The 12,822-nt window shown below is 38.6% G+C and overlaps 1 protein-coding gene across 1 annotated transcript in view; it reads left to right on the top strand.

Annotated features, from left to right (window-relative positions):
- The window catches only part of Adgb (androglobin), a 142,692-nt gene that overhangs the window by 118,617 nt on the left and 11,253 nt on the right, over positions 1 to 12,822 (top strand). The window contains exons 31-34 of the mRNA XM_060373216.1: positions 5,053 to 5,225; positions 8,474 to 8,653; positions 9,367 to 9,550; positions 11,699 to 12,013. Of these exons, the coding sequence (XP_060229199.1) occupies positions 5,053 to 5,225; positions 8,474 to 8,653; positions 9,367 to 9,550; positions 11,699 to 12,013 (852 nt within the window). The remainder of the gene's footprint in view (positions 1 to 5,052; positions 5,226 to 8,473; positions 8,654 to 9,366; positions 9,551 to 11,698; positions 12,014 to 12,822) is intronic.

Here is a 12,822-nt window from a genome sequence, read left to right as displayed (position 1 = left end):
TCAGGGACAGTTCATAGTGCCAATATATGTTAAATTATATTCCTGGAAGCTTAGAATTGTAGTAGAAAAAAGACAAAATCCAAGCCTTCTTGTTTGCCTGTGTGGTCTGTTCCATGAGATGCTTATGTCTCTTTAGTCTTGTTTTTATATTATAATAATTTTTTACATAGGTCTTGATACAACCAACATACTCATGCTAATGTTGTTCATATCATTTCCAAATATATAGCATATAACAGGGAGCTTATTATCTAAGACTTATGAAAAGAGAACATCAGGGACATAAGTCAGCAAAGCAAATTGGCCAGGCATGTGCAAGGTTCTAGGTTCAATGTAAGTGTGGGAAGGAGAGGGGAGGGGAAGGTAGCAGGGAAGGTGAAGGCAAAGGAATGAGAGAAGAAGGGAGAGAGGGAAGAAGAAGTGGGGCAGTTGAAGGGAGGGAGGGGTCAACCTGATTACAATTACATGGGAATCTTGCCAACAGGGAAAACTTATTTCCTAACACTGATGAGATTTCAATAATACTCAAGGATAGAAGAAGAAATATGTGTGCACACATGTTAGGCTATCAAGGGCAAAGAAGCATTACACAGTCCTGAAATAAATTTACACATAGTGAGCAAAACGTGAAGTTAACAATATGGGTCAAGTCTATAAAAGGAAAGTTATCCTTGGATGGGAAAATGTATCACATTAGCTAAACTGTCCTGACTTGTGCTGAACAGGAGTAACTTGTCACCTGTAAGACCTCAAGGGCTCCTGTCTTGGAAGACTCTCACAAAGGCACAGGCAACCTGTAGGAGTTCTCTGCTCCTAGTAGCATTCAAAAATGGTAACAGCATTATTCTATATTCAAACTCTAAAATAGGCCTGCAAGAATCATATGTATTGTTTTGTGTGTAATAACACATTTATCAATTTCATGTATGATGAGCAAGTGCTGAAATTAAGCCATTCCATGCACTCAGTAGCATTTGTTGATGAAAAGCAGTAAGCAAAGAAACTAAGAATTATACTGCATTTAAAACAATTTGGAGACTGATACTCCAAGTAAGGACCATGCATAGAGAGGACCTAGACCCCTTGTTCAAAGGAAGCCCATTGGCTGCTCAGTTTCCAAGTGGGTTCCTTAGTAAGGGGTACAGGATCTGTCTCTGACATAAATTCAGTGGCTGGCTCTTTGCTCATCTCCCCCTAGGGGGTACAGCTTTGCCAGGCCACAGAGGAAGATGATGCAGCCAGCCTTGATGAGACCTGATAAGCTAGGGTCAGCTAGAAGGGGAGGGGTCCTCTCCTATTAGGGCACAAGGAAAAGGGCATAGAGGGAGAAGAAAGGTAGGTAGGACTGGGAAGAGACTAGGGGAGGGGACTGGAGCAGGGATACAACATGAATAAATTGTAATAAATAAATAAATATATAAATTAGATTAAAAAAACAATCTGGAGATTTTCTCTTTGAGAGGAGTTGTTGAAAAATCTTTTTGACAATCAAATAGCTTTGAGTTCAGAATAAAAGATTGTTACTAATTGTGTTAAAATATAGTCTTAGAATTATCATTTAATTAATTTATTACTTGTGTGCTCGCACGCACACACACACACGAGTGCACCCACATGCATGCACACACTTCAGCTTATGAGTATGGAAATCAAACCTGTGGGAGTTGGTTCCCTCTTACATCACTATGGGTTCTTGAGATCAAACTCAGATAACCAAATTTGGCAATATTCCCCATTCACTGACTAAGCTTTCTCACAGACTCTTTAGTGTGGATTTTTAGGTGGCCAGTTCAATTAAATTAAAACATATTACTATATCAACTGCAATGTTTCAGTTCTATTTACAGCTCAAAGCTTACATGTTTTGTATGTAGGCTTTTTTTTTTTCTTTAAAGAATTTGAGTGCTTAGAAAACTTAGTTCTTGGTGTGTTAATTATCAATTCAGCTTAATTTTAAAATATAAATATTTTTATCAACAAGAATTTGGCCATGTTATTTTCTTATTGTACTGATGATCAGACTTAAAATTTTATATTCATACTGAAGTCAATAAAACTATTTTTCATTAATTTAAAGCATTTAATTTCTATGAGAAATTTAACATATGGTTTGATGTTTTTCAAAATTTTATATCCTTACAACCCAGAAATTAAAAAAAATTAAAAAAAAAATTCCCAAGCTGACATATACAGAGTTGGGATATTTCTGCTATTATTTATACACGCCATGGCTTCTGGCTATTGCAAGACAACAGTGCCACTTTTGTTTATTTCACTACCATTCACTAAAGGGCTGGCTAGCTGGGAGTTGTCAGTGGCATCTGCCTTCATCACTGTGATGCTGTCATTCTAAACTCTGTTTGTCAATATGCCAGCTTTCTATGTTGATAATCAAGCCTTTGAAATTCTAATTTATCTGTTAAATATAATTTTTTTAATCTTTATCAAAAAACTCTTGGTTTAAGGAATTATTTTTAAGGGGAGAATTACACAATGAAGTATTGTGAATCTAAGTCAAAAAGTCTTTGACAGGACAAAATATTACATATATTTTATATTAATATGCTTTATAATGTAATTATATGTTGTAGTTGCATAAAATAAACATTTTAAGATATATCACAAAACAAACATATACATGCAGCCAGCCTTGATGAGACCTGATAAGCTAGGGTCAGCTAGAAGGGGAGGGGTCCTCTCCTATTAGGGCACAAGGAAAAGGGCATAGAGGGAGAAGAAAGGTAGGTAGGACTGGGAAGAGACTAGGGGAGGGGACTGGAGCAGTATATATATGCAGCTTTGTGTTTTCTTCCTGTTCTTCAGGGACAGTTCATATATATATATATATACATATATATATATACATATATATATACATATATATATATAAAATATATATATATATTTTATATATATATATAAAAAAATATATATATTTCAGTTTCCAAGAATACAGCTCAAAGCACTGACTTTGAATCCTAAAAGACACTTGCATTTCTCTAGCCATGGAAGTTTCATCCTCTATTGAAGGTACCTTCTATTGTGTGCTGGGTCATGTCAGGTAGAGTAAGAACCCAAAGAAAATCACAAAGGGCTTCTTAAGCTCATGTCATCAGCAGGTGTTGTCTCTGAGCACTTCCTCCCGTTAAGGGATGTGCAGGTTCCTCCAGAGCTTTCTAATTACAGGCACATTCACATGACATCACACCTTCCATAACTCTTGAATCAGTAAAATGGTTTCCATTTCACAGCTTATTCTAATACAAGCTGCCAACACATGCAGATTTCTTGCAAGCTTTGCACACCAAAGTAAGCAACCTGATAATGGCTTCATCTTATGAATTAATCAATTAGATTTAAAGGACACAGCATGCATACAGACAAATCTTACATTTTATAAGCATCAAGAGAAAAAGAAATATATAAGAGCAAAGGTCTTTGAACATTAATGAGATTAAGTTGCTACTAATTCAAGCTTATTATAAAACATTTTAATTATAATCATACCCAGAGATACCACTAAGAAAATGAATAGGCACAGAAAACAAAAGCCTGAGAGAATTAAAATGCTGCAGAAGGAAGTATGGTTTTGAAGCAAAAGAAGGTAGCATCAGAAGATTAGAGGAACAACAACAACAACAACAATAAAAAAGGATATGAAGTATGTAGTAAAATAAATATCAGAATAGCTGACATAAATCTTCCTTTTGGGTGATTATGTTTACTATAAATTAAATGTGCTTTACAACAAAACATGATATAACTGTGCATGTTCTTAAGAGGGACATCTTTTAATTTCAAAGATATAAACAGTCTTAGGACAAAAAGGTGAAATACACATTACAAATAGTAGCCCAGATTAACCTGGAATGGTCATACTATTGTCAAAAATAGATTTTAAAGAAAAAAATGGGTATATGAGTTACTTTATAATGCTGAAGAGACCATAAATCAAAACAATACCATTATAAACATTGGAACTGAATCGCATTAACAGTATTTAAAATGCATGAAGCAAAACTAGTATTGAACAAAGAAATGGCTAATTATACAGCTAGTTGGAAATTTCTGATACCACACTTTAAATATTGGCAAGAAATTTAAACAAAAATCATAATATCATAAAATGCTTGAATAACATGGCAAACAGCCTGCCCTATGAAAAGAATTCTCCACTCAACACCCCCAGAACACATGCTCTTCTCATCACTCCTGGAGCATCTGGAGGATGACAGCAGATGAAGCAATGCAGTGAGTCTAAACAACTGGGCAGGTGTAGAAATCAGGCAGCTATGTTCTCTGATCACAAGGGAACAAAACTAGAAACCAGTAAGAAATGAATGTGAAGATTTCCTAGGTGTGTAAAAAACAACACTGCCTTAACATAACTGTCTACTTTAACCCCGAAGAAAAAAGCCCTGAAGAACGGAGTATAGGGAGATGGCTCAGAGGCTAAAGAGCACTTACTGCCCTTGCAGAGAACAAGGGTTCACAGTTCCCAGCACCCACATGGTGGCTCACAACCGCCTGTCACTCCAGCTTCAAGAAATCTGATGCCCCCTTCTGGTGTCTGAGGGTACCAATATGCACATGCCACACACTATCACACACATATCTTTTTAAAAGAACAAACTGGAAAGCTAGAAAAAGAAAAGAACATCAATCCAAAATCAAAAGGAAGGAAAGAGTAAAGGTTAGAGCAGAGATGAATGAATTGTGTAGCACAGGTAAAAATCAAGGTAACTCTGCTATGAATGAGATAAAAGGCATCCAGAAGGCAAACACAGTAGTTAATGATCTGGTGGTTGCATAATCTTAATATTCTACAGCCCAGTGCTTTACTTACACCAACATTGAGTTTATGCTATATGAACTATGTTCCCATTTCATTAAAAAGAATTTTGACCAATTCTTATGAAACATTTGTTTACAAGAAAAGGAATATATCATCTTTAGATGAAACATCTTTCCAGAGTGCTTGCCAAGTCGCTACAGGAAATGATCTTGTCATCATGTCAGGTCTCATTCGTTTCCATTTTCATGTCTTTTTAGCTCATGTAGAGAAACATGAAGAATTGATTACCACAGGAAGCCCAGATTTCCATGCTGTCAGTGAAGGGCAGAAATCTGTAGGAACTTCCAAAACATCAAGGAAAGGCAAGGAGAAGGCTGCGGAGAAAGAAAAGTCAGTCAAAGAAAAACAGGCCCCTCGCTTTGAGCCTCAGGTGGGTGCAGATGTGACTTCCTCCTTACTTGAACAGATCCTGCTGGCACTTGCAAAATGGACAGTGAGGGGGAAGTTAGCAATAAGAAGAAATGAGGACTCATCATCTCAAACTCCAGAAGAGGCGAATCTTGTCCACTTGCATTTTAAGGATCCCATTTCTTAGCTGCATTGTGTCCTTGAGAACATCATGACATAAGCAAGTTTGACTATATCCAGATTCATCCTTTATCACTTTGATAGTTCTCTTATCAATCAAAACTCAATACTGAAAAAGTTCCTGATTAACTCACTTTTGGAGCCATTTAAAGAGAAAAGCTAACACTCTAGGCTTTAAAAGTAAGAAAGAAAAGAATTCTCATCTCTGACACTTGGTTCTCATTAAACTACTAAGAAAATTGCCTAGGAAGCAAGGTCTTCTAGATAATAAGGAAAACAAATTTTAAATGAAAACATTTTTTCTTATTTTATTTTTTAATATAATTTTTTATTTATTACAATTTATTTACTTTGTATCCCAGCTGTAGACCCACCCTCATTCCCTCCCAGTCCTGCCTTCCCTCCCTCCCTCCCTCATCTCCTCCCATGCCCCTTCCCTAGTCCACTGATAGTGGAGGACCTCCTTCCCTTCCATCTGACCCTAGCCTATCAGGTCTCATCATAGTCTTTGATAGTCTTTCATAGTCTTCATAGTCTTCACTGTCTTTTATAGTCTTCCTCTTTGGCCTCCCCTCCTTAAAAAGGTGATCAAAGAGCCAGCCACTGAGTTCATGTCACAGACAGCCTCCGCTCCCCTTATTAGGGAGCCCATTTGGAGACTGAGCTGCAGTGGGCTACATCTGTGCAGGGGGTTCAGGTTATCTCTATGAGTGGTCCTTGGTTGGAGTATCAGTCTCAGAAAAGACCCCTAGGCCCAGACGTTTTGGTCTGTTGGTCTCCTTGGGATGCTCCAGACCATTCCAGGTCTTTTTATCTCCCCCTTCTTTCATAAGATTCCTTGCACTCTGCCCAAAGTATGGCTATGAGTCTCAGCATCCGCTGAGGCTGAGTAGAGTCTTTCAGAGGCCCTCTGTGGTAGGTTCCTGTCTTATTCCTTATTTTCACCTTCTTCCAATGTCTATCCCATTTGCCTTTCTGAATGAAGATTGAGCATCTTACCCAGGGTCCTCCTTCTTGCTTAGCTTCTTTAGGTGCACAGATTTTAGTATGATTATCCTATATTAAATGAAAACTGTATTCAATGGCTGCAAACTTCTCTTCCCTGATTACATTATTTCAGATGGACATAGTCTTGCTCTTCTGAGATGTATTCTTCAATCACACCACTTTTTAACATTTAACTTGCCTGGTAGGGTCCTGGAAGATCCCAGTTCCACAACCTCACGACTCAAAGTTAGTTAACCATAAAAACCCTTTCTTTTCCAAGTTGCTTTTGGCCATGGCGTTTATCATAGCAACAGAAAAAGCATACACAATAGCATATTAAATGGAAACTTGAGAAAGAAATTGGCAGAAAGACTATTTGGAGAACAAGGGTCTCTCTTCCTCTCTGACTGTCCAGGAATTACCTCTCATATGTAAAATCTAAATCCCACTTCTTTTGTCCTTGCAAGTGGTTCTATAAATCTTAAAGTACCACTTACATTCAGAGTGAGTCTGTAACAAGTTCATTCAGGGCTAGATTTAGTTGATTATCTTGCTCAGTTTTAGGAAGACATCATGAGTGGCCATAAGTATAATTTAAACTTTATTTAAAAAATTTTTAACATTGTGTGTGAGTACACACACATACTCACAGGTATATTTGAAGGCCAAAGAACAAACTATGGGAGACTATCAGGTTTGGCAGCAAGCACCCTTACCTACTTCACTGGCTAGTTTCTATTTTTAAGCTGACACAGCCTATGGGAAATCAGTTGAAAAATTGCCTGTATCAGATTGGCTTGTGGCCATGTCTGTAAGAAATAATTTTCTTTGATGGTTGATGAAGGGTCTAGCCCACTGTAGGTGGCACCATCCCTATGCAGGTGAGTCTGGAATATATAAGAAAATATATAAGAAAGCTAGCTGAGCATGAGCCAGTGAATTAGCCAAAAAGCAGCCTTCTTCCATGTTGTTTGCATCAGTTTATGCTTGAGCTTCTGTCCTGACCTTCTCCCAGGGATGGGCCTCAAAGTATAAACTGAAATAAACCCTTTATATTTCCAAATTGCTTTTGGTCACAGCATTTATCACATCAACAGAAAAACAAACTACAGCACCCATCAGCCCAATTTAGACTTTATTGTGTGTATTTTAAAGTTAATACTGCATAAAGTGATGGGCATATACACTTGTTTTTCTTTTTTCTCATGTGAGTATCGTATATATGAATGTGTGTCTGTGTGTGCATATGTATGTAGTTATGTGTGTCTCTGTGTGTGTGTGTGTGTGTGTGTAAAGGCCCAGGATTGATGTTGGAAGTCTTCCTCAATCACTTCTCACTATATTCATTGAAGCAAGACTCCTCAGCTGAATCCAGAGCTGTTTGCTGAGGCCAGCTTAGCCAGCCAGCTTGCTCTGAGGGATCCCATCTTTACCTTCTGAGCACAGGAGTTCCAAATGGGCTGCTGTGCAGTCAGCACTGGACCTCCTGGGTTCTGAACTCTTGCCCTCACCCTTTCAAAGCAAGTATGTTTTATCTACTGAGACATAGCTCCAGCTCCACAGGCAACACTCGTAACTGTGCAGTTCTTGACTCCCAACAAGCACATCCACCTTGTAGCTCAGGGTAAAGAGTAGAGATGATGTCCGTGTACCCGTTGGTGTTTAGTTTGCCACCCTGACCAAAGCTCCTGGTATGACCACATCATCTTTCAGTCATCATGCTACTTTCACCTGTCACAGAATTCATGCAGATGCCGCCACACGTTGAATTTGTTTGTGCTCAGCTTCTCTTACTACCGTATGGGCCTGTAGGATTCTTCCACATGGAGGGATACAGCAGATGTTTATTTTTAGTCAGTGTTCAGCATCCAACATAGGAATGTGCTATAGGTTGTCTGTTCACCACCCTGATACACTTTTATGCTATTCACTTCATTTGCTGCTGTAAAAAGAATAAAATGAGCATTCTTACGCAAGTCTTAGCAAATTATGGTCTGATTTCTCTATGCTAAGTACCTAACTGGAATCCCTGATTAGGGAGTGAATCCTAGAACCTTCCTAGGAGAGGAAAGCATTCATATTTTTAACCTTTTTGTTTCCTAGCAAGTACCCACCATTCACCCTCAGCAAGATGATCCAAACAAACCCTACTGGATTTTGAGGCTGGTCTCTGAGCACAGCGAGTCAGACTATGTTGACGTGAAAAAAGACACAGAACGAGCAGATGAAATACGAGCCATGAAGCAAGCTTGGGAGACAACTGAGCCAGGGAGGGCTATCAAGGTTACCTGCCTGAAAGGCTGTTCTTTCTCTTTCTTCATTGTTAGATGTAGTCTGAGAGATGAGCCCTGTGGGTGAAGCTGCACAGGGTTCCTTTAGGGACTTGGAATTATATTAGCTACTGACTAACTGAATTCTGACATGAGGTATCACTCATATGTCCAAGCTGTGCCCCCACCCCTGCCTTTTATACGTAGCCATGAGGGCTGGATTCATGTCTCCTAAAAAGGCTCCAGTAGGAGAATGCAAACATTTAACATATGCTTTCCTACTACAGCTTTAGAATAAAAAGGATGTGCTGCCCCCTTGTGGAATTTAAATACCTGTCCTTCCATTCTCTTATAGCTCAGGTTTTTAACCTTCTGTAATGGTTCCTTATGCTGTGATGACACCCCAAATTATTTTCATGCTACTTCAGAACTGTAATTTTGCTATTGTTATGAATCATGATATAAATATTTTTGTACAGGGTTGTCAAAGAGGTTTCGACCCAAGCTTGAGAATTCTTGCATTGGGAGCTGAGCACTTTAGTCAATGAGGAGATGGCCTGTCTAAACTACACTTATTTGCACTTTCTTTTTTTTTCTTTCTTTTTTTTTGTTGTTTGTTTGTTTTTTGGAACCCATATTTCTCCCTTCTCCTGAGTACCATCACATTGCTTCGGCCTGCGCTGCTTGCTGCTTTTCAAAGTGCTCACAGGGCTATCTGTCTTCTAGGCTTCTCAGGCACGTTTGAAGTACCTCAACAAGTACTTTAAGAAGACAAGTGACACTTCTGTTCCTGTTCCCGTTCCCGCTCCCGCCCCCATTCCCGCATCCGGTCCAGTTCCTGGTTCTGTCCCTGCCATGGCCTCTGAGACTTTGCCTTCTATTCAGAGCCAAACTAAATCCTCAGAAGAAGGTCAGTGGAGGCTACAAGCTGCACAGGCATTCGGTGGGGCCCTCTTTAAGTCACAAGGAATCATTTTAGAGTTTCTAGTCCTCAGGATTGGGAAAAACCAAATGGCTTCAAATCAAGACATGAATAGCCCTTTAATTATCAAGCCACTTATTTTCCCATCTAAGATTCACAGGCCCATTCTCCACACATTGACAGAAGTGGTTTTCCTTCCTTAAGACAAGTTGAAGAATATAGACTGGTGGCACACATCTGTAATCCTGACATTTGGGAGGTAGAGGCAGGAGGAGTAGTTCATGTCCATTCTCAGCTATATAGTGAATTCAAGGCCAGATCCTGTTTTTAAAAGAAAAAAGATTAGTTGATGAAACCAGAGATGAAATAAGGTTCTTACTCAGTGTGATGGTAGCCATGTGGAATTGGAGGCAGGCCTACTACTTAATAATCTGGCACCTTCTTAAGAATAAGAGTAAAAATAAGTATAGTCATAATAAAGATAACTACTTATATGGAATTATTGCCATGGTTGGCAACTTGCACTATTTAAATTATAGTTGACCCTAGTATCCAAAGATGATTGCTTCCAAGGCCTACAGCATATACCAAAGTGTACAGGTGTTCAGCACCCTTCTAGGAAATGGAGATGTTTTTACATATAATCTGGACACATTCTCCTGCATGCTTTGAATTTTCCTCATATTTTATATAATCATAATTCAGTCTAAGTGCTTTCTAAGTAATTGTTACACTGTATCATTTAGAGAATATAAAGGCAAACAAGTATATATGTTCAATACAAATAAAACTAACAAAATTATGTAGTAAATAACAGCATAAAATTTTAAACAGTACATTTCAAATTATTTAGTATTTCTTATTCTATGTGTATGTGCATGTTGTTTGGATGTAGCCACTCTACACATACAGAGTACAGACAACTTTGTAGAGTCAGTTTTCTCCTTTACACGGCTTCCAGGAGTTGAACTCGGATCACTAGGCTTACACAGCAAGCATTACTTTACCTCCCTGGGCATCTTGTCATTTTTTAACCATAGGTGTTTAAAATGTTGTATCAATTAATTAATTTTATGTTACATGTATGTGTGTTTTTTCCTGCATGTATGTTTATGCATCATATGTGTGTGTGGTGTTCAAGGAGGCCAGAAGACACCATCAGCTCTCCTAAAACTAGAGTTATAGACAGTTGTCATATAGGTGCTGGGAATCAAATCTGGGTTCTCCAGAAAAGCATTCAGTGCTCTTAAACACTGTGCCATCTCTCCAGCCCTGCCTTAACAAATTCCTGATCAATGGTTAGTTGACTGAATCCATGGGTGTAGAATCCAGAGGTATAGAGGGCAAATTTTATTATGTTCCAACCCATTGATGTATATTCTGATATCCAAGATGGGGAGAGTCTCAGTAGTATTGTTAAGTTTTAAGAAGCAAGAGACCCAGAAAGCATGCAGACCTGGCCCTCCTTTGATCTATTGTCTTGTCACAGATGTAGTCATACTTGACTATGTCTAAGTACCACTGGAGGCAAAAGCAATTCACTGCCCAAATCCTGTATTTCATTCATATCAGAATATAATGCAAAATAGATCACCTACAAGGGATGAATAAATAGGAAAATAATGCATGGCCAGTGTGCAAGTTGGGGTTGGTTTTTATGATCTCTTCATGATCAAGGATTTACTACTGGAAGCTCTGCTAATGAAAATTCTTTCAGCTTTAGAATCTTCACAAGTAAGAAGCCTTTTCAGTTGTATTTTAAGACAATTTAAATAAGTATTGACTTACTAGTCCCTTCCCAAAGAGAAGTACCTTGCTTATATACAGTGGTCCCAATACTTGAAGAGCTCCCTTCTGTCAATATTGCCCCAGTTTCTTGAAGCATCTGATTGTATGTGGCCTTCATATCCTGAGACGGCTTCCAGGCACACCTCATACATGTGTTTACACTAGCCACAGCACACTTTGACATCCTAGATGCTGCAGGGTATCCGGGCCCTGGTTAGACACTGCAAAACTTTGGAAGCATGTCCTCCAAATCTGGGCTCCTACAAACATGCGCTGTAGATTTGTTTGCATGTGACTTAGCAGAGTGCAAGTTATTTTTTTTTCAGGAACATATACATTGTGCTATAGGAGAGCTAGCAGGAGGTACTTGGAAAGATGCCAAAGAAGAGACCAAAGAACTGCCGCCAGCTGCAGCCGGAAGTGTGGTGTGGAAGAAGTGGTCCAAGGTGAGGGATCTGGCAAAATCCACAAGCAATGACAAGGACCTGAAGGAACAGAAAGAGCTGAAAGAGCCGAAAGAGCCGAAAGAACCGAAAGAGCTGAAAGAGCCGAAAGAGCACAGTCCAGCGCTGAGCACCATGGGTGCGATGACCGCCCTGAGTGCGATGACCACCCTGAGTGCGCTGACTTCCCCGACTCCACGTAAGGAGACCCCTACTCCTGGTGAGTTCTGATCTTGCTGGTAAGATAAGACACACACCTGCCTCTGAAATGACAGTATGCCACATGTGAGAGTAGGGCTCCCAAAATAGAATAAAATAAAATATACCAAAATAAAACAAAACGGTGGTGTCACACCTGGGACCACAGCATGGTTCCCTAGCATATTAACCTAGATTTCTCTCATTGTCTTGTGAAGCCTACAGCAAATGCTGGAATGAAAAGAAAATACTATTGACTAAGAATTCTTTATCTGGTAAAATCCATCCTTAAAAATTTTAGCCAAAATAGGAGTAAGGATGTAGCTAAGTGTTAGAGCATTTGCCCATTCAAGGTTCTAAGTTCAATTTTCAGTACTAAAAAAGCAAAAGAGAGGGTGGAGATGATTATGGAAAAATAGGTACTGAAGACAAACACAGATGGATGTGAGTCTAGAGTAGATGGCTTAAAGAAAGTGTCAAAGAAAACCTTCTGGATTAAGAGGAAATGAACTCAGAAACTAATTCAGATCCACATGAAAATGTCATTATATAGATAGATGTTTGAAGAAATCACAATTATATTTCTGAATCTGAATTTTTTAATTCATTGAGAAGAGTAATTGGAAATTTTTTTGGTGGCTCTGACATATAAACAGCATGCCAATAAGAGTACAAATGGTGGCCCAGTAACAGGATATATATATATATATATATATATATATATATATATATATCAGGATATATATATATTTTTATATGTATATAAAAGTTTTATAGCCTGCTTGCATGAATACTGATCTGTTGTAAATAGTATCAAATACAAATGTGTAT

Source organism: Meriones unguiculatus, chromosome 20, assembly GCF_030254825.1.
Source record: "Meriones unguiculatus strain TT.TT164.6M chromosome 20, Bangor_MerUng_6.1, whole genome shotgun sequence".
NCBI classification, from domain to species: Eukaryota; Metazoa; Chordata; class Mammalia; order Rodentia; family Muridae; genus Meriones; species Meriones unguiculatus.
The sequence above is the reverse complement of the archived record's forward strand: the minus strand, read 5'-3'. Positions and strand labels throughout refer to the sequence as shown.